This window comes from Urocitellus parryii, chromosome 5 (genome assembly GCF_045843805.1).
Source record: "Urocitellus parryii isolate mUroPar1 chromosome 5, mUroPar1.hap1, whole genome shotgun sequence".
Classification (NCBI taxonomy): domain Eukaryota; kingdom Metazoa; phylum Chordata; class Mammalia; order Rodentia; family Sciuridae; genus Urocitellus; species Urocitellus parryii.
The window spans coordinates 196,276,194-196,303,194 of NC_135535.1; the positions used below are offsets into that span (position 1 = coordinate 196,276,194).

The 27,001-nt window shown below is 51.0% G+C and overlaps 1 protein-coding gene across 1 annotated transcript in view; it reads right to left on the reverse strand.

The window, feature by feature from the left end:
* Positions 1-27,001, reverse strand: part of Afap1l2 (actin filament associated protein 1 like 2) — a 90,060-nt gene that overhangs the window by 17,645 nt on the left and 45,414 nt on the right. Inside the window, exons 2-5 of the mRNA XM_026389169.2 lie at positions 17,958-18,086; positions 11,745-11,816; positions 10,374-10,468; positions 4,753-4,843 (exon numbers count right to left, since the gene is read on the reverse strand). Coding sequence (XP_026244954.2) covers positions 4,753-4,843; positions 10,374-10,468; positions 11,745-11,816; positions 17,958-18,086 — 387 coding nt within the window. The remainder of the gene's footprint in view (positions 1-4,752; positions 4,844-10,373; positions 10,469-11,744; positions 11,817-17,957; positions 18,087-27,001) is intronic.

The window sequence follows — 27,001 nt, forward strand, 5'->3', positions numbered from 1 at the left end:
CAGTTCTACGCACACTCCACCTGCCCCGGATTCTAGTTCCTGCTCCCGCTGCCTCTCCAGGCCTCACCGCTGCATTCAAGGCCACCCCAAACCAGGCGAAGAAAATCCACCGACCAATCCATCGCTCGACCCATCAATCCTTGAACAGCAGCACCTGGGGAAAAGGGACCAGGATTCCCGGCCCAACCCCGGGCTCAGCGCAGAACTTGTTTGTCATAACCTTGATGCTCAGCCTGAAGTCCCCACGGACAGGGAACTGGCTCCCTCCTGATCACTGGACACAGTCCCATTCAGAAAGAGGACCCAAGGTCTAGTTCCTAGTAACCTCCACATAGCAGTCCTTATTCTGCCTCCCCCAACTCAGGTGAGTGACACCTCTCTTCTGTCCCATGACACTCTGATTCAGAAGAGGGAGAGCCCATGGGGCACCTAATTCTTCCCAGAAGACTCTAGCAGCTCTTGTCCTGATAGCTGGGTTCTTGCATACTAAGGTACAGACCATATTGGAGTTAGAATATAGGAAAAGGGAACAATGTCATTGCAACAGCTATTCTAGGTGTGCTGCCAATGAAAATATATTTTGTTTTAACATTTCTAAAAACAACGCTTTATTTTAATGTCTTTTTTAAAAGTAGTGTGGTACTACTCCTCTTTCTGACTTAATAAAAAAACCCTGCCTACTTTATAATTTGATACCTATTAAATAAGATGGAAAATCAGCACTACCCAGCAAGGGGACCCTGTGCTGGTAGTAACATAAATTCACACAAGTCTCTCGGGCAGCTTGTTTTTTCAAGAGCCATAAAAATACCTATGTTCTTTGATCTAATAATCCTAATCCTCAGAGATTATCCTAGGAAACTAGTTTTTCCAAAAAAGAAGAGGGGCTGGAGGTTAGGGTCCCTGGTTGGATCATCCCCAGCAGCATGATAAATAAATAAAGATAAAAAAGAAGAGAGAGGAACGTTACCTGAATGAATCTATGTATTCAAGTGCTATTTAGCTGTCAGCAAAGGAGCCCCTTTGGATAAGGGGCCTGATTTCATCCACTCAGTGCACCAATGTACCCAGAATCCATCAAATGTCTGAACACTAGTCGGCAACTCAATAAACTCCCCGAGATGTGGCAATGGGGAGAAAGCACAATTGGAAGTCTCTATGCAAATAGGTCAGGACTGAAATGTAGCTCAGAGGACGCAAAACAGTCGATCTGATAGGGAAGTGGGAGCAGGGGGAAAATCTCATTGTCAGTATGACATCATCTGTACAAAAGGTGAAATTTAAAAAATGACACAATGTCATTGGGATTCTTCCTCCAGAAACAAAAAATTAAGGGAGGGAAGCTCCAGAGGGCAGCGTGAAGGTGGATAAAGCCCCAGTTTGGGCTCCTCAGGTGGTCCTGTGTGTTCTGTGGAGAATTCTGACACCTGCTAGTCCTCCTCCCTGCAGTAAGAGGAAGCTAACTGAGAAGTAACGGCCCGTCGTAGTACCTGTGGCAGCTAGGAGAAAATTTAGGGCAAATGTACTAACAATTGTATTTATCCCTACGAGGGCTCACGGCACACCATAAATGTAGGATTCTCTTAAAACAGATTCTTGGCTTCCAGGGGATGCAGGGTGAGCAGGAAGGAAAGGCGGGATGTTCAGGTGATCCCATCAGGACTGCACCCACTGTGTCCTGCGGAAGGTCCTCAGGAACCAAGGGCAGAACAACCATGCAGGCTCCCTTGGAATCACTCATCCCTATTTCTGGCGGGGGTCTGTGGAAAGCAGAGCAAACCATGCCCCTGGCAAGACAGCACGTGGCGTGCACATGCAGGACCCATGCATGAGGACGGGAAGAGGACAGTGCCGTCCTCGGGACATGCACCCATCTCTCCAAGCCAGGCATCAGGCACCGCATCACTGGCATTCCAGTTCTGGGGACAAGCAGTACCCAAGGTGATCGTGGCGTAAATGACTCCTTCAGGCACCTGCACCCATCTGGGGACTCCAGGAGGGAGAGATCTGCCAGAATGGCCTGCATGGTGTCCAGAAGCACAGAGGCAAGGAGAGAGAGACAAGATGAAGAGAGGGACGTACCCAAGTACAGAGACCCCCATGTGGCAACATGGCTGCCTGTCCACAGAGGTTAGCACTTGCTCCTCTGAGGGGTTGGCTGGTGCTTTAAGGGAACACTTAGGGGTTCTCTGCTCTCCCTGCAGAGGATTCAGTGGCCCAGAGAAAGGATGGCCAAACATGGAAGGAGCCTGGGTTCCTAAACTATATGGAACCAGAAATACCTAGTGAACTGCTCTGTGACTGAGAAGCAGATTTGGGTCCTGTCACTATAAACGGACACTGTGGAGCTATTTGTTACAGCAGCTGCTATGCCCCTAGCAGGAGACATCATGAATGAAGAACCCAATGTCCTGGGCACGAAAAGACCCCCATGTCAAGCCATCAGGTTGCACACTACACATTTGCTTGGAGAGAGGACCCCATCCCAGCAGCACATGTAGGGACACTGCTGATAAAGCAGGACAAGAATCCAAGAGACTGACCCTGTGGCAGGAAGTCAGCAAAATAGTAATTGGCCAAACAACTAGAGGAAGGGGCTGGAGCCCAGTGCTCCTTCCTCCTGCTGCAACCTGCACATCCCGCTGCCCAAGCAGGTGTGGGGACAGCAGGCAGGAAGTGAGGACAGACCGGCTTGTCCTGCAGGAAAGTCCTCCTCTGTAACAAGTGTGGCCACCTCTCCCCAGGTCATCCTCAGACCTTGTCCCGACAGGAGGCCCTCTTCCTGGCCACCTTACTATGGGTCTCCACAGCTGGGTTTCCTCCACCCCAGGGCTTCCCTGACCCACTCCCCAGGGTAAGCTGAAGCTGTCCTTGTGATAACCTTTAGTCCCGGTTACAAACAACAGGGGGACTCAGGCTGAGACAAATACCAAGAACCAGGTCTTCCCAACCACTTGTTTGTGTCAAAATAAAGCTTCTGCCTTACAAACAGGCCTGGGGCATGTCTGGGAGGCAGGCCCTGACTGGCACAGGCCACACCCTAGAGAGCCAGGCTTAAGACACACAAAGGTGCTCACTGCAGTGAGTCACCGTCTCTACCTTCACGATGGGCCCCGACAGCAGCCCCGCACCCTCAGCTGCAGTCTGAAATCACAGCTGGGCAGGTGACTTGGCAACGTCACACGCGCTCAGTGGGTGAAGCTAAGAGGGGTCTACCCACAAGGCCAGCCTCTCAGACTATCCTCAGGGTGGACAGGCCCTCGCCTCCCACGGTTCCTGGGACTAGAGGCGGCAGGTCCAGCGTGGAGGAAGAGGAGAAGCTGACGTGGCTCCAAGTCACTGGTGCTGTCTCCTCCTGGGTCCTGCTGTTCATGGAACCACACGCCCCCTTCTGCCAAGTTTATTCCCACCAGCAGGGACTGTCACTGTGCGTATCTGCACATCACACTGTGCTTTCAAAACCCTTTCACTTACAAAGGAAGGAAAGAGAGAAAGAGAAGAAGGTGCTAAAGTTTGGATGTTGACTCTCCTGCCAAGGTCCATGCTCAAGATGTGGTCCCAGGGTGGAGCTGTTGGGAGGCACTGAGAACCTTGAGAAGTCAGGGTCCTGTGGCTGTAGGGCTATAGGCCTTGGGGGTGTGCTCACAGCGGGGAGGGTGGGATCCCAGCCCCTTCCCCTTTGTTCTATTGCTTCTTGGCCATGAGGTATAGCTTGCACTGCCATTCAGCTGCCCACCAGAGACTCCGAGCAATGGGTCTGTCCAGTCTTGGACTGGAACCTCCAAAGCTATGAGCCAAAATAACCCTTTTCTCTTTATAAGTTAGTTATCTCAGCTATTTCACTATAGTAAGGGAAAGCTAAGCTCTGATCCAGCTTCCTCAGGCTGAGAACACTGGCCAAGAATGGATGGTTCCAGCATGGAGCCATCCTGTGTAGCCATTCATACAGGGTGCAGGAGTTAAGTGAGGTCAGTCACTAAGGGACCCCCTCCAAAGGCTTGCAGTTTCATTTAAAGTTCCAAAGCCCTTACCATGGCCTGCAACCCTCCACTCCTCATCTTCCCCTACTTCACCTGTTCTTGCCATGCTGGCCTCTGCCCCAGGGCCTTCGCATATACTGACTCTGTCTAGAAAGTTCTTCCCTCGGGTATCTGCCTGATCCATTCGGCACAACATTCAGGGATCTGCCCATCAGAGAAAAGCACTCCTCTCCTGCCAAAGTCTAGCCTCGGTTCTGTTTTCCTTCCTCACGCTTGGCTTACCACTACACAATGTATTCTGGGTTTATTTGTATCTATTTTCTTTCCAGTGAAGCTGAGTGCTCTTGTCCTGGTCACACAGTGGGAGTACAACAACTCTGAGTCACAGAAGAACATGGAGGCTGAGCTCAGACTGTGTCTGGCCTCCATTTCCATTGCTTCCCAGGGACATGCACCCCTTGGCCAACAGCTCCTCCTCCACCCTCTTTCTGGGATGAATGGAGGAGATCCAGGTGGGAGCACAGTCCACACCAGCACCGTGAGCCTGCTCGCTGCGGGCCATCCTCACTCCTCCTGGCAGGCTGGCTGGGTGGCTGTGGGTCTTGGCACCACATTGAAGACCAAAGGCCAAATGCCCTGACCATTTTCTCTGGGAATGGCAGCCCCTCTGCCTTCCAGCCAGGGATGAGTGAGTTGGTGGCCACCAGGTGAGTGGGCCCGACCTCTGGGTTAAAGCAGTGAGTCCCCTCCAGCCCCAGCCGCTGGGACCTACCATTGACAGACGTGTCGTATGGCTCGGCCTCTTCATAGTAACCCTCTGGAGACTCGATCTTGGGGACAGCAGGCTGTTTCCGTTCTGGAATCTGTGGCATGATCAGACAGAACAGACACCTTCAGAAAAGGCACGCTGGGAGCAACCTGGATCCACCCTATGGGGGGGAGGAGGAAGGGGTCTAGAGGGAAGGGAAGCCTGCCCAGAGTTGTACCAGGGAGGAGGGGTGGCATGGAAACCCAGGGATCCCACACAGGGACACAGGCTCTCCAAGCCGCTTCCCTTCTCTGCCAAAGAATCATCCCAGGGCCATTCTGAGCATTCACTGAGACTCAACACTTCCCCACGGGGCCTGGCCACACTAACTACAAGGACACAGTGGTCGGCATTGTGGGGGCCATCCACAACCCAGGGGTCTGTAGGTTGGGCAGAGAGGGCAGTTGATGTGACAGGAGCCTAATCACTGGACTACTGTCCTGCCGCTGAGACAGGTCTCCATGAAGAGGGTCGGCAGAGGCCAGGCAGCTGCACCTCCAAGCTCCTCCTGGCCTCAGACAGCAGAGCTGGGCAAGCCCAGAGGTGGCTCCAAGGTCTCCAGCCCCAGCAGGAGTCACTCCCTCCCTGAGGGTGCACCTCCCCACACAGGAAGCAACAGGATCACCTGGGCATCTCCTAATCCACCGGGTACTAAGTGGGGCCGAGGATGTGGCTGCCGGGCCTCGAACATGCAGCAGGCCACACTGAGACCTGCGAGCAGAGGACCTTCAGCTTCCTGTGTTAGTCTTAGGAGAAGTGTCTGCTGCTCAGCTGTCCCCAGCCACCAGCCTGAGAAAGGGCAGCCCCGGGAGGCCCAGGCAGCTTCCCAGAGTCCAAGGGGGGAAGCTTCCCCTGCCCTCAGCAGCCAGAGGGTCTTCTCAGACAGCCCTGGGCTCTGCATCGGGCTGGCCAGAGCTCCCGGTGCAGCCTCTGGAAGCCCCCTTTCAGCAGGTGGTGTGAGCGCCCCTAAGGGGGTGTGAGGAGATGGCATCTATGGAGACAAGCTCAAGGAACCCAAGATCTGACTCTGGATCAGGATCCCACAGCTAGAAGAGGACAGAGCAGAAAATGATCCCTCTGCACCAAGCAACATTTCATGAGTCTCCCAAAAGCCTCCCTGAAATATCTAAATGGATCTGTCCAGAGGGGAACTGTAGGACAGTGGTGAGGAATCCAACTTCCTGTGTCAGGCTCAAATCCTGATATTCCAGCTGTGTGACTCTCAACAACCTGGGCTTTAGTGCAAAATGGAGTAGAAATACCTGTGTCACATGGGGTTGTTGTAAGGATAAAACTGGGCTCAGCAATATTAAGCACTCAATAAATATTAATTTTTATTAACCTAAGAAAATAAAATGTAAGAATAGCAAATGGAGAAGTTTTATGTATATGTATTTGGCAGAGGACAAATCAATGTATTCTGGAAGGATACAAAGGGGACTGTTTGGGCCTGACCCAGTGTATGCCAAGCTCTACCTCACCTTGCTACAGAGGAACAAGTCAGAGCCCCAGGTCCCCAGGCTCCTGAGGCAAAAAACACTAAGGTCAAGTTAAAAGAGAAAATGATTTTCCTAAGAACTCAGGAGAGAGTCCTCTAAACACAGACACATGAAAGACCTGTTAACGGACTCAAAGGAGAGGGTCCTAATCTCCCCAGGGATCCGAGAAAGGGCTAAATCATGACATCTTTGAATCATGACATCTTTATGATGGGGAAGACAGTGAATGTTGAATGAAGATGCAGAAGAGATTTGACTTCAATCCCGGAAATAACTTTCTGACTGTTCAGAGGAAGAGACGGAAAGAAAGTCACCCTGCTCAGGATTTACCAGAGGTCCACAGATTTTTTTTTTTTTTTCTCATAAAGGGCCAAGTAGCAAATATCTGGGGGATTTGAGGGCTTGGAGTCTCTTATCTCAGATGTCCAACTCTCCTGTTGCAGCACAGAACAGGAACTCACGGACAATGCCTACTAAAGCAGCACGGCTGTGTTGCAAAAAATCTTCACTTCACTAAAGCAGAGGCAGGGAGACTTGGCCAGAGGGACAGTGCCAACCCCGACTACAATGAGACAGAGAGCTAAAGAAGAGGGGTGGCCCAGATGACATGAGGCACCCTTGCAGCTCCACACGGCCTGCTCCGAGTGCATGCCCTGTGAAAAGCTCTTGGTGGGGGGTCCCCCAGGGTGCCCACACTGACTGTGGCAATGCCCCTCTATGGGGTCAGCTGCTTCTCCCACAGGGCAGCTCACAAGCACCGGTGCACGTTCAGGCCTCCAGAGGAGGTGGGTGGAGATGACTGTGCTGGCCAGAGGTAAACAGTGGCCAGCAACATCTGCTTCTCCTGCAGTGACCACAGCACCTGGCTGCGCAGCCAGCAGCCCGGGGAGGCCACAGCTGCCTGAGTCACTGTCCACACCCACGAGGTTGCTCCAGACCTCTGGCTGCCCTTCTGTTGTTGGGAAGGCCCGCTCTCCACCGGGGGGGGGGGTTGGAGTGAGGGCCCACACCATTGTGGAGAAAGTCCCAGCTTATGGGTAACAAGTCCTGAGCCTGGGACAGGCCACAATCCTGGCCTGGCCAGTGGCACTGAGGACTCCAGGCAGACATCTGATCTCTCTGTAGCACCCATGGGTGGCAGTGGTGAGGAGCCCAGCACTCAGGTGGATGAGCCCAGGGGCACCCAGATGCTGCAGGGTCAGGTTAGGAAGGAAGGGTCTCCTGAAGAGGGCAGGTCACAGGGTCACTCCAAGCTCAGGCCTTGGGGTGGAGCTGCCACGTCCCTCTGATGAGGCAACTACGGCTCTGGTTCTCATCCTCTCTCTGGCGGCTCCTCACCCCACTCCTCTGCAGCCCTTGGACTTCGACCTACAGCTGCTTTGGCCAGGCTTGACGGAAGAGGCCCGAGGGAGCTCAGACGCGTGCACACTCGTGTGGGCCAGGAGGGGAGAATCCCAGCTCCATGCTACCCTTCCACACACCACGCCTGGAACCCCTGAGGGGGGCGGTGGGTGCCTAGGACAGAACGAGGAGGGATCTGGATAAGGGCTGCTGTCCACACGCCTGGCCCATCTGGCACAGGAAGTCCTCATGGGAGGCTGGGAGACCACCTCTGGCACCAGGTTTCTCCCAGATGGCCGTAAGCCTCTCTGGTCAAGCAGTCCCCAGACAAAGATGCCACAGGAAGTCTCCTGGAGGGGGCCACTTGCCTCCCTGCCCCTTACCTCATTCACAGCCCTTTATGCCACACAGTTGGTACATGAGACTCCAACAGAGTAGTAAAAACCGTGCCAGCGCCCAGGGCTGCCACCCTCACCAGGACCAATTGGTTCAAACCTGTATGCTGGTCCCATTTGTAAAACACATATGTCAATTGGGCCCAGGGACACAGGCCTGTTGTCACAGTGACTCAGGAAGCTGAGGTAGGAGGGTCACAAGTTTGAAGCCAGCCTGGGCAATTGAGTGAGACCCTGTCTCAAACAATAAAAAGGGCTGGGGATGTAGCTCAGGGGTGGTGCTGGGGATTTCAAACCACAGATTTCTAGAAGGCCTGGCCCTCAGCCCCAGGGAGCCTGCAGGTGAACACCCCCACCCCCACCCACCAGGTGCGTACCCTGTGGCCCATGGCGTGTGGATGGGGCACTTCCACTTGGCAGATGTCCAAGGTGCCCGGGGCCCAATCAGATGCTGGATTCAGGACAGGAAAGTGTGGCCCTGGCCCTGAGCCACTCCCTCTCCAGCCTACCACCCAGCGAGAGTGCGAGCCTGGGACACACCAGAAAGCCTTCTATCAGACAGAGAACCACAGCTTCTCTCACTGGTCAAAGCCCTCGGCAAGTGGGTGAGAGAGCAGAAGGGAGGTGCTTCTCCCCAGAGCACGGGGGGCCAGATGAGGGAAGCCACGCTGACTCTGCCACACAGAAGTGGCAACAGACCAGATTCGAATCCCCCCACCACGGGGCCCGCTAAGCTTCTTCCTTCACATGGAGCACCACAATGAGAACAGCCAGCCCTGGATGGGTGGGGGGCATGGTGCCTGTGCTCAGGAAGTGGGTAGAGCTCAGGGTGGGGCAGTCCCTGGTGACGTCAGCACCATGGGGACACCCAAAGACTAAGAGCAGTCCATCAAGGCTCACCTAGCCCAAGACAGAGAGTCCCACCTGCCGTCCCCAGCCTGAGGGCCCCCAGGCCATGGGGAACGGTCCCAGGCACTGCAGAAGGGCCCTGTGTCTGTGTGGCAGAGTCACGCTCCAGTTGGAGGAGCCTGCTGCCTCAGCAAAGCATGAGGGCAGGGGGCGTCCAGAGCCATTCTGGGGTTAGGAGCCCTTCAATGGTGACATGAGCTTGAAGATCAGCAATGGGTCATTTGGCTGGAGCTCAGATGGACCATGGATTCAGTTTCCTGCTGAGGTGGGCCCCAAGGCCCCCTGCCTCCTGCAGAAATCCCCCCAGCTGTGGCCCTCTACCTTCTCTAAGAAACCAGCCCAACCACGCTCCGTGGGGCAAATGCCCGGGTTTGAATCCTGATGCTGCTACTGTGAGATGTTAGGCTCCTCACCCACAAAACAAGGATGCCGCCACCCACCTCACTGAAGGCCAGAAGAATGCCACACAGCGCTGCGTGGCCTACACCCTCAGCCCAGTGACCACCACCAAGAGTGAGACGCGCACCAACGTCACTTAACATCAGGAGGCACAGAGCTACAGACCTTAAACAACCTTCTCCGGGTGCAAGGGCTAGTGCCTCGAAGCCCTGGCACCTGAACCCATGTCTTCAGAGTTCCATAATCCAACTCACCCCTCCATCCACCTACCCACTCACCCAATAAACGACTATGTGTGTGTGGCCTACTGTGTGCCCCACTGGACATGAAGTAGTAAGTGGGAGACACAGTTCCTGTCCTGGGGAGGAGACAAATAAGAAGAGGATCTTGTCAAGAGTGGCAGGTCCCATGGAGGGGCCAAGGGGTGGTACTAACAGGCAGAGCAGGAGTGGGATGCCCCATGCAGCTCGGCTAGGAACATCTGGGAGATAAGGCAGCGACAGTCACAGAAGACCCAGTGGCAGAGGAAGGAGAGTCCCTACAGCAGGTCCCACAGCAGTGGTAGAACCCAGGGGCAGGAGTGAGGCCAGTGGAGAGGGAGCTGGCTGGACGTGCAGGCCCGGAGCAACGTCAAGGAACGTCTTTCTCTAAGTTAATGAGAACCCTGGGGAGGTTTCAAGCAGGAAATGAACAGTGGTAAGATTGACAGTTTCAAAAGGTCACAGTGGCCTGAGCTGGACACCACAGCTGTACGTGGACCCTCTCATGTGACTCTGGGGAAAGGGACCGGCATGGTGTTAGACACACGGGGACACTTGATAGAATCTCCCCTTTCCCATCACCTTTAGCATGGGGAATACGGTGGCCCTGGGCCAACGACAAGTCACCCGTGGAGCTTCCTCGGCTCAGTCTCCTTTGCCTCATGCTCTACACACAGAGAATGCTCAGAAAATGCCAGAAACTTGGTACAACACTTCTGAGGACAAGTAGCAATTCCCGGGGCCTGAGTCAGGAAAACGGGGGACCCTGGATGAACACTTACTGTCTTGGGTGGCGGGAGGTCTGGAAGGCTCTTCTGAGGGGCCAAGGTGTGCTGGCCAGGTCCCCCATTGCTCAGTGGGCCCTGCTCCTCAGGCACTGTAGGGAGCAAGAGAGGCGTTGGTGAGGTATGCCCGGCCTCATGGCTGGGTCTCATTACCCAGGAATGTCTGGTCGCTCCTCCTGCCCGTCACATGCCTTCTATTTGAACAGGTGATAATTACCCAGGCAGGCTGCCCTGAAGCCAAAGTTGTTTCACCTCCAAGAATAGGGTGCACCAGTGCCCGGTCATGGGCAGATTCCTCAGAAGGAACCATCTTGGGGTTTCTGGCAGGCTCTGCGGCCCCCACCCACCTACCCCAGGTCAAAAATGGCCCAGCCACAGAGCTGCAGCAACCAGAGCACTGCCTGGCAGGCACTATATGGAGCCGCTCCTAGCACCGACCCTGTGATTATGGCCATCTCCTCCCACGGTTGACCCCAAAGGTGAATGACCCTGGGCAGAGTGGGAGTGGCATCAATAGGTCTGCAGTCCCCAGCTTGGAGGTAGGGGAAGAAGGAGGGGCTGCCACACAAGGCAGTTAGGCCATTACCCCTCTGGGCCCTTGCAAGGGAGTTGGAAGGCCCTTCTGGGCCCGCCGTTCTGGCCCATCCAGCCAGCTCCAGCCAGACAGCTCGCGCAGTTCTGACCTTGGAGCTCAGGTGGCTGCCGTCTCCAAGCCTTCCAGGGCTCAGTGCTCTGAAGCCATGTTCCCACCGCTCTCTAAACCTTCCATCTGAGTGGCAGGCTTGGGAGTTGGGAGGCAGAGCTTCTTATGCCTCCTCCTTTGCCACTGGGAAGCTGGGCAAACCTCTGGGCTCCCTGGGGTCCCATCAGACGGGAGATTGAAAGGGAAATAGCAGTGAGCAGAAGATCTAGAGGACAAGGACCAGATGCCACATGTCCTTCCAGTAAAAGAGAAAATGTTCCGCTCACGAGACCCCTGGGTGCATCTTCTTTGAATATGAAAATAGTTGCTCATGGCATTTCTCCTCCCTCCTCCCCTATCAAAAGACACAAAGCTGGAATCGTGGGATCAGCACCACACACAGCTGTGCTCCCAGCACATCTGAATTATGACTTCCTGTTCTTGGGATGATGCTAGGAAAAGGAGATTGCAGGGACAGATTCCTTCCTCAATGGGCAAGAAGGTGGCGGCCCGCTGAAACACCGAAAATACATCAACCCAAAATACCACCAACCAAAATGCGTCTTCCAAAAATAACTCCTCCAGGCCTGTCTGCATGCTGGCTGGAAGGAAGGGGGAGCGAGGGAGCTGAGCCTTGTACTTCCCTCCATCTCCTGTGAGCCAGCCGTCCCAGTCCAGCCCTGTACCTTTGTCCTGAGGCTCAGCATTCTGCCTGTTGACTGTCACTTTGTTCATGTAAATGTACTCCTCATCAGAACCTGCAGGAGGAGAATAAAGACTTTGTGTGACTTCACGTGTGACTTCCAGAGAAAAACAGTACCCCCAAGATGCTTTCCTCTGCTTGGGTTCCAGTAAAAGCACTCAGCACTTTAAGTTGGTTCAGATCCATCATAGAGAGCTGAGAGGTTTCCAAACAAGAAACTGCAAACTGCTGACGGGTAATTTACTTGCCTGGGGTGGTAGGGGATGAGGGGAAGGGCAGGACAGGAAGGACAGCTTTGGGAATGACAATCGGACGTCGAAGACACTCATACCTCAAAGATCTTCCGCATGTTCCGCCAGGACCTGTCGTCTCTAGGTTTCCTACCATTTCATTTACATTTACATTTAAAATATTTCCTATCATTCTCATCCTAATCTGAATTACTTGTATGAATTTATTAGAGAGATGACTAGATTAGATAGGTCACTCTAAGGACCAGGAAGTTTCTTTGTCTCCTAGACCCCTAAGTGGGTGCATTTGGCTCCTAGTGGGTGGGTGGGATGCTGAGAGCCAAGTCATGAGTTCTAAGTGACAGGGTGAGAAGACTGGTAAGGAGAATGGGGAAGCCACCAGCCACCCCATCTACCCCAAAGACGGTGCCACTGGTGCAGTGGCACAACCCATCCCCTCCTTTAGAATGCCTGTGTGCAGGCGTGTCACCTTGCAGTGCCTCTGGGGGAGGAGAGCTAGCCTCTGTCCAGCTGCTCAATTTCTAATCCCAGGTATGTTCTTCAGATTCAGTGGAAGGGTTCATCCTAACACCTTTCCTCTTCTAAACCCTCCTGAAGTTCTTTTGAAGCCCTCAATTTGCATTTCCTAGAAACTTGTGGCTGATAAATTCCAGTGGTTTGAGAGTGATCCTGAGCCAAGAGACCCAATTCAAACCCCTGGCGAAGGAGGCAGTTGAGGGTTGGTCTGTTCCCCGGCCACAAACCTTCTAGACTCCAGCCAAAGGCCTACAAAACAGCACGGAGAACCAAGAGATGCAGGAAGAGGCTGGAAGGGTGGTCAGCCCACAGGACTGACACCTCAGTGCCCAGCCCTGCCAGGACAATTCGGTGGCGTCACCCTGTGTCAAGAATGGCAGGCGTTTATGGGAGGAAGCTGTGAGGTGTAACTGTGCTCTTCCACCAGCTGAGATACAGAGGAGCCAGGGGCACCTTCTGCAGAGCACAGCTCAGGGGACAAGTGCTCAGCAGCGGGGGCAGGAGGCAGCATTCTCTGCTTTTAACAGCATATTTCTGGGCAATTACACCTATCCCTTACACCTCAGTTTCTTTATAGTGTGAAAAATAATCATGATGTTTCTATTTAACTGTGACTTTTTCAAGCACATAAAAAGTCAAATATTAGAGGATCTGAAAAAGTAAGCTAGGCTTAGGGCTGACCAATATTACAAATGACAGCCTAAAACATGGCAAATCACACAAAGGCTCAACAATAGGAAAATGGTAAAATAAACCACAGTGCATCAGCCTATAGAATAGCTGGGCACCTTTGAAAAATAAATGAATTAGTGGAGAGTGTGTTAATTGACATAATATCTTTTTAAGAGAGAGAGAGAGAGAATTTTTTAATATTTATTTTTCAGTTTTCGGTGGACACAACATCTTTATTTTTATTTTATGTGGTGCTGAAGATCGAACCCAGCGCCCCACGCATGCCAGGTGAGCACACTACCGCTTGAGCCATATCCCCAGCCCGACATAATAGTTTTTAAGGTGATTTTGGAGGATATTTTACATGTTCGTATTCTTTTATTTTATTTTTTAGTTGTAGTTGGACACAATACCTTTATTTTATTTATCTATTTTTATGCGGTGCTGAGGATCGAACCCAAGGGCCTTGCATGTGCTAGGCAAGCTCTCTACCACTGAGCTACAACCCCAGTCCACATGTTCATATTCTTTGTCCCAGCATTTCCACTGCCAAAAATTTATCCTACAGATGAACTCCAGCACATGAATAAAATTTTGAGGATGCTCATTGCAATATTGTATGAGAAATGCTTTCAGAAAATACGAGTTAAGTGTCCACCAAAATTGGGCTAGTTGAACATTCCATGGACACTCTGCCCCTTAAAAAATAACAAGTTTGTTCTGTTATTTGCAAAGACGGTCATGACTCAAGAGCTAAACTATCAAGTTTCAGAGTAGCAAAAAAAAAAAAAGAAAGAAAGAAAGAAAAAGTATGTGAACTGCTGACACATGGAAATGTGTACATCTAGCAATTCTAAATATAAAAATAATGTAAAGCAGAAACAGAGGCAAACCACAACTATATAAAAATACTCAGATGACATTGATAAAAATCAGAAAAAGGAACTGGAAGTCCATAAATAGTATCGTTTTATGTTCATTTCTTTTTTTATATCATTGACCAAGTTCACACTTCTGTGTGAAAAAAATAAAAGGCAAGACGTTGTTGTGGCTGTTTAACTGTTAGATTCTGAGCAGATGCTTTCTCCCTGAGATGATTCGTACATTACAAAGAAAACTCACCACCCCTGGAGTCTGCATGCTCCCACACTGAGCACTCTGCAGGCCTGTGATTGACATGGTTTTGATTCCCAAAGGCTGACTAATCTAGACTACCCAGGCTGGTTATGGAAGGCTCCCCAAAATCTTTGTAATTGTGCAAAAAAAAATACAGTAAACTTGGCCCTAAGCAGTCCTAGGCAGCAGCCTTGGTCTGGAGAACCTTCTAACATTCACTCATTTGCTTTTTAGAAGCATGTTGAGCATCAGCAATGTGCCAGGAGCTGGGGATACAGCAGAGAACCACAAAGATGTCATCTCCAGGTTCATGAACCCACTGATCTGGTGGGAGGGAGACCCTGACTGAAGAGTTACATAGCAGACAGAAGTGAGGGCAGCCATAGGAGGTGTTGGGAAAATGAGCCAGTAAAGCTTAGAGCAAGTGTGGCATTCTTGGGGTGGGGGGTGGTCTGTCCTTATCCGCAAAGGGAGGTTTTTCTCATGGAACTAGGGTCGGGAGAGGAAGGACATGATGCTCTTTTTGACATTTGGGTAGACAAGGGCATTTGAAGTGCTCAACAGAGGGGACAACCACTGAAACTCAGGAGCTGCTGAGCAGGGGGTTGACAGTATGGCTCTTACTGACAAAGGAACAAACAGGCATAGGTGGCCAAGGCCATGACAAACAGACCTCAATGTGTGCCTTGACCTCATCGCCCAGACAAAAAGTGGAGAGGGTAGAGAATTTGTGTTTTGCTAAGAAAATAAAAACTCAGAAACTCAAATGAACAATTCCACTTCAAAGCACTTGATACACTCACTCACACCCTGTGGCGCACATGCAAATAGCAGTGCCGCCCATGTGGACCACAGGCTATCTTGAAATGACCAGCCAGCCCCCATCTGCAAGACCCCCAGAATGAGCCAAGATTTTAGTAGATACACAGTGAGGCAGGCCTGGACAGCCCTGAGGAAGACGGATGCTTTAACTTCAGGGTGGGTGGAAGGTGTTTAGGATTGGGTCCTGGGCAGCACAACAGGTAATGGGGTGCCACTGAGCCCGGGGAGGTGGGGAATACAAGGGTCAGGTCTGCCCGCCCTGGCTCCCCCACTCACAGCCCTGAGGCCCTGGGCAAGTGACTTTCTGAGCCCTTGTTCCCTTGTTGGCAAGATGGAGATATTGACTCCCACACAGATTTGGGATGAGGATTAAATGACATTGTTTATATCACTAAAGACATTAAGTGCTGGGCCAGGACACAGTAAATGCAGAGTCAATATCATCTGCTGTTCTACCTTCTCTGCAGTTGAAGGGATATAAATAGGACCAGAAGAGAAGTTCTCTGTTGGACAGTGACTACCAGCAAGTGGGCAGCACCTCTGAGAATATAAGCCATGGCAGAGCTCTCAGAATGGCCGGGCACATTTATCAGCAATCTGGGGTCACTCCAGATGATACGCACTGGGGAGCCCACCCTGACCAGTTCTCAGCAGCCTTCCACCGTCACAAGCTGCAGCATGTTAAACCGAAAAGGGACCCAATACAGGAAGCACTGCCAGTGCGTTCACACCAAGAACTATGCGATAGACCCATAATAAAGAGGTGTGTTCCGACTCCTGGCAGAGGCGGTCTTTCTAATTGATGTTCTCAAGTCCGAGCACATCTTGAAAGGTCTGGGGAGTGTGCTTTAAAGGATTCCACAGATGAATCCTGCTGCAGAGTGAATCAGCCCTCACTGGCTTTCCTGCTTTGTTCTGAGATTTCCCCTCTGCCGTTCTCACGGAGCGCGTCTTTGATGTGCAGGCGGACGCTGCTACAAAGCCAGGAGGAGCCTGGGAACTGCGGGGTGGCCTGGGGAACAGTGACGGTAAGGCAGGGCTCCGGGAGAGCACCCCTGAGCAGAGCTCCCCCAAGAGAGAAGCGGATGGGCACCCAGCAACAAGCATCAGCCCTACCTGTCTCTGTCACTCAAAGAACAGAAACACATGTCCCTGGGAACAAAGAAGGGTGAAGGAGCCTTTGAGTGCTGCCTGGCAGACTCAGGTTGGCTGCAGGGAGCATTTCCAGCCTGGAGCAGGTGGAGACTTCCCTCCCCTGGCACAGACTTGAGCTGCTCCTACCAAGAGGCAGATGGAGAAGATGCCCTTACTGTCCCCACATAGCACTTCCCATTGTCCAACACCTGACATCAATTCAACTCAATCCTTATGGCTTCACAAGGTTTTTCTTTAAAAAAAAAAATCCTCGTTTGCTAGAAATGAAACCAAATGTCCCTCAAGAAGACTGGAACAGAACCTTCATAGTAGCCTTAAAGCAGAAATCTGAGGGCAATTCAAATGTCCATCAGCAAATAGATAGATAAGCAGATTGTGGTGTGTTCCCAGAATGAAACAGTCTGCAACAATAAAACAACATATAAGTGGCATGCCTAACAGCATAGACAAAGCCAGACGGGGACTCACATAGGATTCCATTTGTACAAAGCTCCAGGATGCCCTTCTATGGCGAGAGAAATTAGAGCAAGGGTTCCCTTGGGTGGGGGTGGAAAGGGAATTAACTGAGATGGGACAAGATAGAACCTTCTGGATAACAGAGATATTCTATGTCTTGCTTTGTGTGGTGGTTACACAGGTCCAGATCATTATCAAAATTTGTGGACTCGCGTACTTAAGATCAGCGCACTTTATTATATGTAGACTACCACAATAAAGAAGATGGGAAAAGATAAATTTAAGATTCTTTGAGTTACAAAGTCTTAAGGACATTTTCCTCTTTTCCCTTTAGATTGTATAATACTGGAAAAGTGATTTAAACTCTTTGGGCCTCCGTTTCCCTCTCTGTAATAGCAAGACCAACCCCAGAGGGGCATCTTAAAAATGAAACAAGTTCATATGTGTGCAGGGCACTCACTCAGTTCAGTCTTGGGTGTTATTATAATGGGTTCATTACCTCTTCTCTACTTTTAATCGGTAAGGAAGAGGGTTTTGAAAATACTTTGTTTAGGGGCTGAGGTTGTGGCTCAGCGGTAGAGCGCTTGCCTAGCACGCGCAAGGCTCTGGGTTCGATCCTCAGCATCACACGAAAATAAATAAATAAATAGACAAAGGTATTGTGTCCAATGACAACTAAAAAATTTAAAAAATATATTTTGTTGAAAACTTCACTCAGGCTGAGTGCTCAGATATCTCAGGGGCTCCCACTTAAGTCACGTCACCCCTGCAGCCATTGTTACGGCTGAATCGTGCCCCTGTACACTAAACCATAGGTTGAATCCTAGCCCTCAAGACCTCAGACGATGGTTATATTTGAACACAGGTCTATAAAGGGGTAACTTAGAATGAAGTCACAAGGTTGGGCCCTAATTCAATAAGACTGATGTCCCTATAAGAAGAGGAGATTAGGACAGACCCATGCGGAGGGAGGATCTTGCAGGGGCACTGGAAGAGAAGATGCTCACTGGCAAGCCAAGGAGACAGGAATCAGAAGGGGCCCGCCCTGCCGACTCCTTGATCCCAGATTTTTGGCCTCCAGAAGTGTGAGAATAAATGTCTGTCGTGAAGCCACCTGTCTTTGGCATCTGGCTAGGGCAGCCTGAGATGACAAGCAAGCCCTCTTTCTGTCTCCGTGGGGCCTCTCCTTGCCCTGGGCCCCCACTCACTGCTGCTCTTGGTGTAAAGCCGGAGGAGCTCTGCCAGGCCGCTCTTCTTCACCACGGCAGTGCTGCTCAGGTTCTCCTGGTCCAGAATCTTGAGGAAGAGGTCCAGCTCTGCCAGGAGCTGCTCCAGGGCTACAGACCAAAAACAGGAGAGATCTTTCAGTGGCTCCTTCTCCCCCAAGGCCCAGCTCGGATACACTTCCGGATCCCGCAGCATCCACCCACCACCCCTCTGGGTCCCAGGAGGAAGGGTTGGATGCGAGGCCTGGTAGCACTCAGGGTGCCCAGCCAGGAGGTGGCATTCTCAGTTCTAGGGTCACAGTGGGAGAGAAACAGGCCCTTGACTGGGAGATGGCTAACCTCAGCCCAAGTCACAGGTCTCCCATTTTCTGGAGGAGCAACAGTGGCCAGGTTGGCCCAACACCCCGAGTATAAACCTTCCATTGTAAACATCAGCCCTCACGAGGTTCTGTGGGAAAACAAAACACAGCCTCCAGATGTTCTGCCAGCCATGCGCTCTGCTCTCACGGGTGTGGTTATAATCAGGGTCATTTTCATCTTGGTTCTCTCTAGGAGACTTTGAAACTGTTATTTAAGCCTCTCAGGTCCTTTAATAAATACTTCACAAAGTTCCTTCCAGCTCTGAAATCCTATGGCTCCAAGCCTGATCTTGGTTTGGCTATACATGGCTTTCTAAAGCACAAATCGCATCACAGATACCCACCATTAAAAGCTGCTTCTGTTCCCCTGATGCCCTTCTGGCCTTCTCCAGACTCTACAGTGTCAGCCTCACATTCATCACCTCACTTTGCAGCCCAGCCACTGTGCTCCTCTGGCATTCCCATGCCATGGTCTCCTCCTCTGGCAGATCCTACTCATCCCTCTGGTCTTGGTCTAGATACCATTCCTCCTGGGATACGTTCTCTGGGCCTCTGAAACAATGAGGGCTCCTTTGGCAGATGATCCCTTTGATACTGGCCCCTCTGGAAGGCCCTAGAAGGAACAGAGCCAGTGGGTGCTTAAATCTCTTCTTTAGTACTAAAAGTTAATTATCTTATGTTGCTTTGAGACACTAAGCTTGTTTTGTTACAGCAGCAACAAGAAACACATACCCTCTCCCAGCTCTGATGGTGCTATCATGTAACTTCCTATGTCACTATTGAACTATAAGCTCCAAGGACAAGCTCTGTGTCTAGTTTACATTTCCAGGGTCTGGCATAATGTCCAATAAATATTTACTGACAGATTGAATGAATGAAAGCAAAGCCAACCCATTCACTTACTGTGTACCAAAGTCACTCCATGGCAGTGTACAAGAAAAATAAATTTCTGGCCTGGATTAGAACTGAAAGGAAATCCCCTGAAAATCCAGGATCTTGCATTAGGGAGAGAACATTAGAAAGGAAAGGTGATTTGAAAAAGATCTCAGCTTACATTTCTAGTTTCACAGGACAGGAACAACACTGAGAACCCAAATAATCATTCCCCTTAATTGGCCTAAATGAAACCAACCCCTAACCTTCCCACATGGGCTAGCTATTCTAAAGTAGGCCCCCAGCAACTTGTCACCATCTGGAAGCTCTGGTGGCCCTGTTTCATCACAGGCCCTGCTTCAAACCAGACCAGGTGCTCCTTCTCCATCTGAACAGTCCTGTAGCAGTCTCACTCTGGGAGCCAATCAATGTTGGAGAGAAAAAAGGCCCACTGAGGCAAGTCCACCCTACTTTGTTCACCCCCTGCCCTGTCTTCCTGACACTGCTGGTCAGACCTGTAACCACAATGAGCAGATTTATAAATAGCCAGAGGGAAGGAGGCAGGCAGCATAGGGCACATGAGAGAACATGGCAGAAAGGTCAAATGCTTGACCAAGGAGGATGAGCCACAGGCCTTCATAAGAAGACAGAGACGTATCAGGGAAGACTGGGCACCATGGGTATTGCAAGAGGAGGTACCCAGCTCCTGTCATCTTCATGGGAAAGGGTTTCCACCATCTGAGCCAGCAGTGCGTCTCAGCTGGAGCCCCCGCCTCAGCCCAGGCCCTGCTATAACCACATCGGCTCCCCAAGGACCAGGAGCCACACTGCCAGTCGCCCTGCCCTGGTCCAAGCTGATAGTGCTGCTGTGTCTGGACAACTGAGCCAAAGCGGAGAGTCCTAGAGGTGGCACAGAGCTGAAGAGCGGAATTAAACAAGGGAACAGAGGGAGAGAGATGACGGCAAAGTTAGGATTCTTTCCTGAAATAAAGTCAGGAGGATCCCTCACCCAGCTTTGTAAGTCTGACTTCTGTGAACAAATCTCTACTGCTATTAAGTCAACAAGAGTTTATTCAGGGTCCCCCTAAGCTGGCCCCAGAGAAGATTTTTAAAAAAATAATAAAATGGAGAGGCCTTAGGTCGGGTCTTGCTTTGTTTTTAATAGCTATTCATGGGTTTCCTGTGGGCTGCAGGATCTCCACAGGCTTTAGCAGTGAGTTTAAAGACGTTAAAAAGGAAAACAAAGAAAGAATACGAGGAACACGACTTGGAGCTGTGGACTGCGCTCCAACAGACCAGGAAGAGCAAAAGGGCCCTGCAAGACAGTGGGGTCTCCACCATGGTTCTCTGACCCGGTGAACTTCTCTGGGCTCTGCCTCTGTGGCTACTTCGCACTGACTGAGTGGAGGGAAAAGCATGAAAAGCGAAAGCCTCATATCACTTCCACATCCTCAGCTTTTCCCCAAAGCTGCCCAATTCCTGGAAAACAGCCTTTGTTTACATTTCATGTGAGCAAAAGGATAGGAAATATGTGCCCGGCTCTTAAGAGACAAAAGTGACCCAGAGAGATCCTCGACCTTTCCGGAGGCCTCATATCTGTGGACAGGGCATCCTGTGGACACACAGGGTGAGAATAAGATGAATTCACGAGTGTCTGCAAGACCAGGAATGCACCGAGGAAGGAGAAGCAAACTCTGAAGTTCTCGGAGAGAGGAATTTCTAAGTTGGTCATTGAGGCACGCCTGGGAGCTCACCAGGAAGTGGCAGTGCTCTGCCATCAAGGCCCAGGAAGCATGAGGGCAGGTGGGGCTGGACTGAATGGGGAGAAGGTGGGCTCTGAGGCCAGAAGGGTGGATTGGGTAGTGGAGCAGAAGGTGACAGCTTTATCTGAATTCCTTAGGAGTCGCAGCAGAATCCTGCAGGACCTGGGACAATGCCGTGGGCAGTGCCGGCTGGAGATGGAAAAACTCTGAAGACAGCTGGAAGGGGAGGCAGGGAGGCCAACTAGATGACCGCATTGGTGCAGATGAAAATAATGAGGCTATGACCTCATCAGGGCAGCTGGGCACCATGCCATCAGCTGTACCCCCACCGTCTCCTGGTCTCACCACCACCCTGCAGGAGCACAGCTGTGGTATGAGCTACTAAGGCTGACTTACAACCTAACTTGGTCACATCCCCAGAGAATAGCAGCTCCGGGGTTCAAACCCAAGTATGTCCAAGTTCAAAGGACTTGCTCTCTGCAGTGTGCTGGCTTTAGTCATTCCCAGGGAGCTGGAGAGGACTGCCTGAGTCATGGCCTCTGCTTCCTGGTCCACCATATACCCCAAGGCCAGGGTTGGGTGGGGGAGACAAAGAGAGGAGGGCTTGGAGGAAATATGTGACAGGTACAGCCAACAGGACGTGGTGATCATTCAGCGAGATGTAGGGACTACAAGGGAAGATGCCCAGGTGGCTGAGCGATGCAGAAAGTCATCAGAGGCACAGGCCTGGGGATGCCACGGTGAACCTGGCAGCCATGGTTGCTGCCGTTAGGGAACTGATGGGCAAGGAAGATGGGTGGGGAAAATGGTACCAGGGTGCTCTATGTCAGGACGGTGCCCATACTTTCCTTTTCTTCTAGGATAGTTGTTATAGATTAAAGGTAAGCACCCAGATTAAAGGGACCCTGGAGAAGTGACCAGAGTGAGATTCCAGGAACCAGAGGAGTCATTTCCCTTTCTCTTTGGATCCACATGGTTCTTCAAGGTCTACGCAGGGTCCCTCTCTGTGCAGCTGCCCGTGACCAGCAGCCCTCAGGTCCCTGGCCAGCTCTGCCTCCCCATATTCTGTTCTGTCAAAGCCAACTGCTCCCAGTCATCTCAGGGCTTATCAAGTCTAGATGGTAGTCCTTTCTGGTCAAGGTCAGTCTTGGTCGATTTCAGCATCTAACAGGGTGCCCGTCTGTCATAGGCTGTCAGTGATCTCCCTGCACAGATGTGTCCCATCGGGGTTCAGCTACAGACTCTTGGAAATAACAACCAACAGGGGCAAGGCTCCAATTTGCGCCAACCCCAGTGACATTTTTCAACCCTCAGGGCTCAGGGGAGTGGGCCACCCCTCGGAGGAATGTGGCTGTTCCATTGAGGCTCCGGAACGTGCTCATCGCATCTCCTGTTCCCCCACTGTCCCCCACGCTTTTCATTTCGTCTCTTCCCTGTCCTCCGTGGAGGGAGGGGAAAATAAGCCTGTTGTTCATTCTGGAAACTGTAGGCCCTTGTGCAGGCTTTCCATCCTGGCTCTGTTAAAGTTCAGGGTTGTCTGCTCAGGGTCTGACAAATCATCAATAAGATTCTTGTTCAGGGCTTCCAAGGCCCACGCAGAGCTGGACGGTTCAACTGCTCGATTCATTGCCTGGGCCTGGCGAAGCCCCGCCTCCAGATGACCTCCTCCCCCGGCTTTCCTCATCTTGGGACAGTCTCCCTCTTTGGTCACTAGGTTCCCAACCGTAAACGTCCTCCCAACCCTCGGAGAAAGCTGCACTTCACGGTTCCCCTGCTGCCTGGTGCACACATTTTTATTTTTTCAGCTGTGTCTGCTGATGGCCCATGATCGAGCAGGATTTTCCTCCCTGACAGCAAACTGAGCAGACCCATCCTTATGAGCAAGGCACATGCCCCCTCCCCGTTTCCCCAACATGACCAAGATCAAGCCGCTGGGCACATTAACCTCCAAAATCCCACTGCGGGGACCCGCCAGTCACAAGGCTTGTGAAAGCTCCTGGGAGAAGCGGCAGCATCAAGTGGATGCAGCAGAGGACCAGGAAGGGCTGGACTGTTGCTCCTGACCCGAGGAGCCTCACACTCTCAAGAAACAAGCCCCTTCACTCCATCCGAGAAGGGAGACCACAGACAATGACACCCTGTCTTCCACCGTGCCCCAAACTGAGTCAGCCTCTCCCAAGCACCTCCTGTGTGACCTGCATGATAGTAGGAAGTGGGACTTTTTTTATCCTTATTATCATTTATTTTTGTGGCAAAACACATGTAACACCTACCAAATTAATCCCTTTACAGCTCTGTAGCATTAAGTACATCCACAATGCTAGGCAGCCATCACTGCTAGCTAGTGGTAGAACCTTTGTTACTACAACAAAACCCTTTAAACAGTCACTCCCCACCCCCTCCTCCCCCAACCCCTGGTAACCACGAATCTGCTTTCTGTCTCCATGGATTTGTCTATTCTGGAAATGTCATATAAATAGAATCATACACTGTGTGAACTTGTGTCTGGCTTCTTTCACTTAGCATTCTGGTTAAGGTTCATGCATGTTGTAGCATGTACCAATACTTCAGTCCTCCTTACAGCAAATAAAATTTTATTATGTGGAGACACTACATTCTGTTCATTTATTATTGGTGTTGGAATTTTTTTTTTTAAACAAAAAATGTTTTTTCTATTGGGACATAATTTACAGACCTTAAAATCTTGTTTTTACTCGGTGGCTCTGTTTCAGTTGTGGTAGTTACCACACCACAATCAAGAACATGTCCATCACCCAAAAAAGTGTCTTTGTGCCCTTCTGTAGGCAGCTGCTTCCCCACTACATGGTATGGCAACCACAGCCCATGGAGTCCGACTCCACCAACTTCTTCTAAGGTAGAGATCCAGCTGCATGACATGGACGAGAAGGCTATCCCTTTCCCTTGCTAAGATCACCCCGTTCCACAGATGGAGGGCGTGTTCACACAGCTTCTCTACTGGGCACCTAAACAGAAACTCCATAGGTCCCTAGTCCCCACACCAGTGTGTCGTGGTGCTCTGGTAGCATCTCGCTGCTGACTTTCAAGGCCATGGTCTATGTGAAGTCCACTTAGCACCTGGCCACTCAGGGACATGCACACAAAAGGTGAAAAGGGTGCAGAGAAGCTTTAACAAATTCCATGGTTGGGTCCAACCCCCGTTGCTCTGAGTGTGACCTGGGACTTCAAGGGAGTTAAAGACTTCCCAGGTGATTCTAATGTAGCACCAAGGCAAAAGGCTACTGAGCTAGACATGGGTTTCATGGATTGCTTTATGAAGTCTTTGGACTTGATAAAAATATTTATATCATTCCTTCAAACTCCCCATAGTGCATCTTTGGGACTCAAATCTGATTTATATGTAGAACTTTCCAGGTTTGTGCCTGTTTCGTGAAGTCCGATGCACTTGGAAAATAGTTTTCCTTTCCTTTCTGGACGGTAAGAGAGTATAGAAAGCCAGGACCAGGATATCCACATGTTTGCATGTTGCTGAGCTCAGTTCTTTGTCCTGCTTAAGCAAGTGGAAACTCTTAGCTCTGCTGACCAGCACCCAAAAGATTCATAGACTCCCCCATCAGCCGACTCAGACCCCAGGAGACTGAGCCAGAAATGTAAATAACTTTCTCCAGTATAAATGCTCCAGGAATTGTTCTTTATCTCCGAGAAACGGTGAAGGGGGGAAGGGCTCCGCTTCATTTATTAGCAAGGCGCATGGCCTGCTCCCTGCCGCGCCTGGCCTTCAAGGGTCATCTGGCCATCATTTTTGCAAGATCTGCTTTTTCTCACCTATCTTTGAGTCTCATCACTTAAAACACTTTCTCCAACAACAGCCCGCCCTCTGCATTCCCAGATCAGCTATGTGAAACGAGGAGATGGGACAGATGCTTTTCTGCGGCCTGCACTACTGGAAAAACAACTCGACCTGCTCACCGCTGAGCTCTCAAATGGAACAAACCTCCCCAAGAGCAGAATTCCAACCCTGGCTAAGAAGCCAGCTGGAACCAGAGCCCTCAGATAGGGCCCTTCGGAAATTTACACAGTAACAGCAGAAGACATCCCAGCCCAGCGAGGCAGAAAAGACTCCAGGCCTGCACAGGACACCTGCACCGTGCCCCATCGCCCGGAAGCCTGTCCACACAGCCTGACAGTGTGTGGCTGCTACTCGGTGATTCAGGTTGTTTTCTATTTGCCCCAGGAATGGAAGTTCTTTGTTCCCAATGAAACTAAAAGCTCTGGTTTGGTTTCCCCCACTATGCTTAGACAGTGCTCAGGAAATACTTGCTGAAACATGGTTGGGGTTGAAAGGGCACAAGGGATCACACTCCTGGATGGACCTCCTGGGGGAGAACTTTCCCAAGGGTCTAAGTAGAGAGGGTGCAGAGAAGACTGCTCTCCTAGGAACCCAGAGAGAGCAGTTCAGGAGTCATCAGAGAGCAGACCTGAGACACTTCAGGTTCCTGTGGCCACCACGGTCCAGGCCAGACAAAGAGACTCTGGGGATCAGGGGGCCTTTGTTCCCCAGCCCAGTTGGGACATTCCTTACATGCAATCTGCCAGAAGAGTGGCTTCATTTGGAGTCAGCGGGGGCCAGTTATGCGGGTGGGAGGCACAGAGGTTTAGCTGGTTATCCCCCCGTGTGGCAAATCACTCAAAGGACATGAACCTCCTCAGTCTCAGAACAAGAGGCTCTCGGGGAGGGGTCATCCAAGTCCACATTGGAACTTGGGAAATACCATGTCTAGACTGAGTATGGATTCTACTGTGTATAGGAAAAAAGAGGGTTGGAAAATGACAAGAGCGGTTATCTCTTGGAGGGAGAATCATGAGAAAGCTGTCATTTCTTGCTTACATTGTCCCCTACTCCTTCCGGCAGACAGCATGGGGTTACTACATGGAGAAGGAACTGCCACAGTGGCCACTGAACTTTCAGTTTGGGCTGTAAATTTAGACTTTTCCCTGTTCATCTGAACTTGCATTAGAGAAAAGGATACACACTAAAGATGTATGGGGAGAAAAAAAAATCATTATATGGTTTGGATCTCCTGCTTCTTTCTAGAATTTGGCCAAAGTCATGAAATGCCACTGAACCCATGTGCTGGTGGGGGACCCACCAGCTTCTTGTTAGGGATGCCTAATTAACCTTTCTGTGCCTTAGTTCTCCTCATTTGTAAAACAGGGTTAATGATAATACCTACTTCAGCAGATTGATGTGAAGGTGGAAAAATAACCCCACAAAATGCTTATACAGTAAGGTAAATTTCTGATGCAAAATAAAATCCTAAATACTTCTATAAGACAAATATAAAAACTCCCTATGTTACTCCTAAAATATGCAAATCCATATTATAATTTTAACTGGACAACTTCAAAAAAGAGATTGGAGATGTCCCTGCTTGATTTTGTGGGGTGGCTAAGCTGTGTCCCTGCAGAGGGCAACAGGGGAAGTAGATGTAAAACTTGGGCTAAGCCGCACCCCCCCACACACCCCCAGGGAACTGCCTTCTCAGAGACATGGGGCAGAGGACAGACAAGGGGAGATTTTCAAGGCTTCCTGCAGCTCAGCCGAGGTCTCAACCAGAAACAGGAAGAACAACAGTCAGTGCCAGGCTGTGACTGGAGAGGGGCTACCAGGTCCCCTGGTACCTTTGCCCCGCTGCACACGTCGGCCTTGATGGATGCCACTGGCAAAGTTTCTTTGAGCGAGGAGCACGAGGCTATGAGCACCACCACTCTAGAAGGAACCACTCACGAGCATGTACAGTGGGCCCTTGCTCTCCCCTCTTCCCAGCGTCCATTCAGGCATATTTGCAGCAAATTTTCCTTTGGGAAACCCCCCATTTACCCACTGTCCATCAGTACTTATGGTTTGGGTGGAACTACCCTCAATGCCTCAGGCAGTGGGCATGACCTTGGACCTAACCAATCAGAGCATTTTATTCCAGCAGCCACAGTGATTGGCTTAGGGAAGGACATGTGACCAGAACCAAGCGAATGAGCCATGGGACGCTTCCTG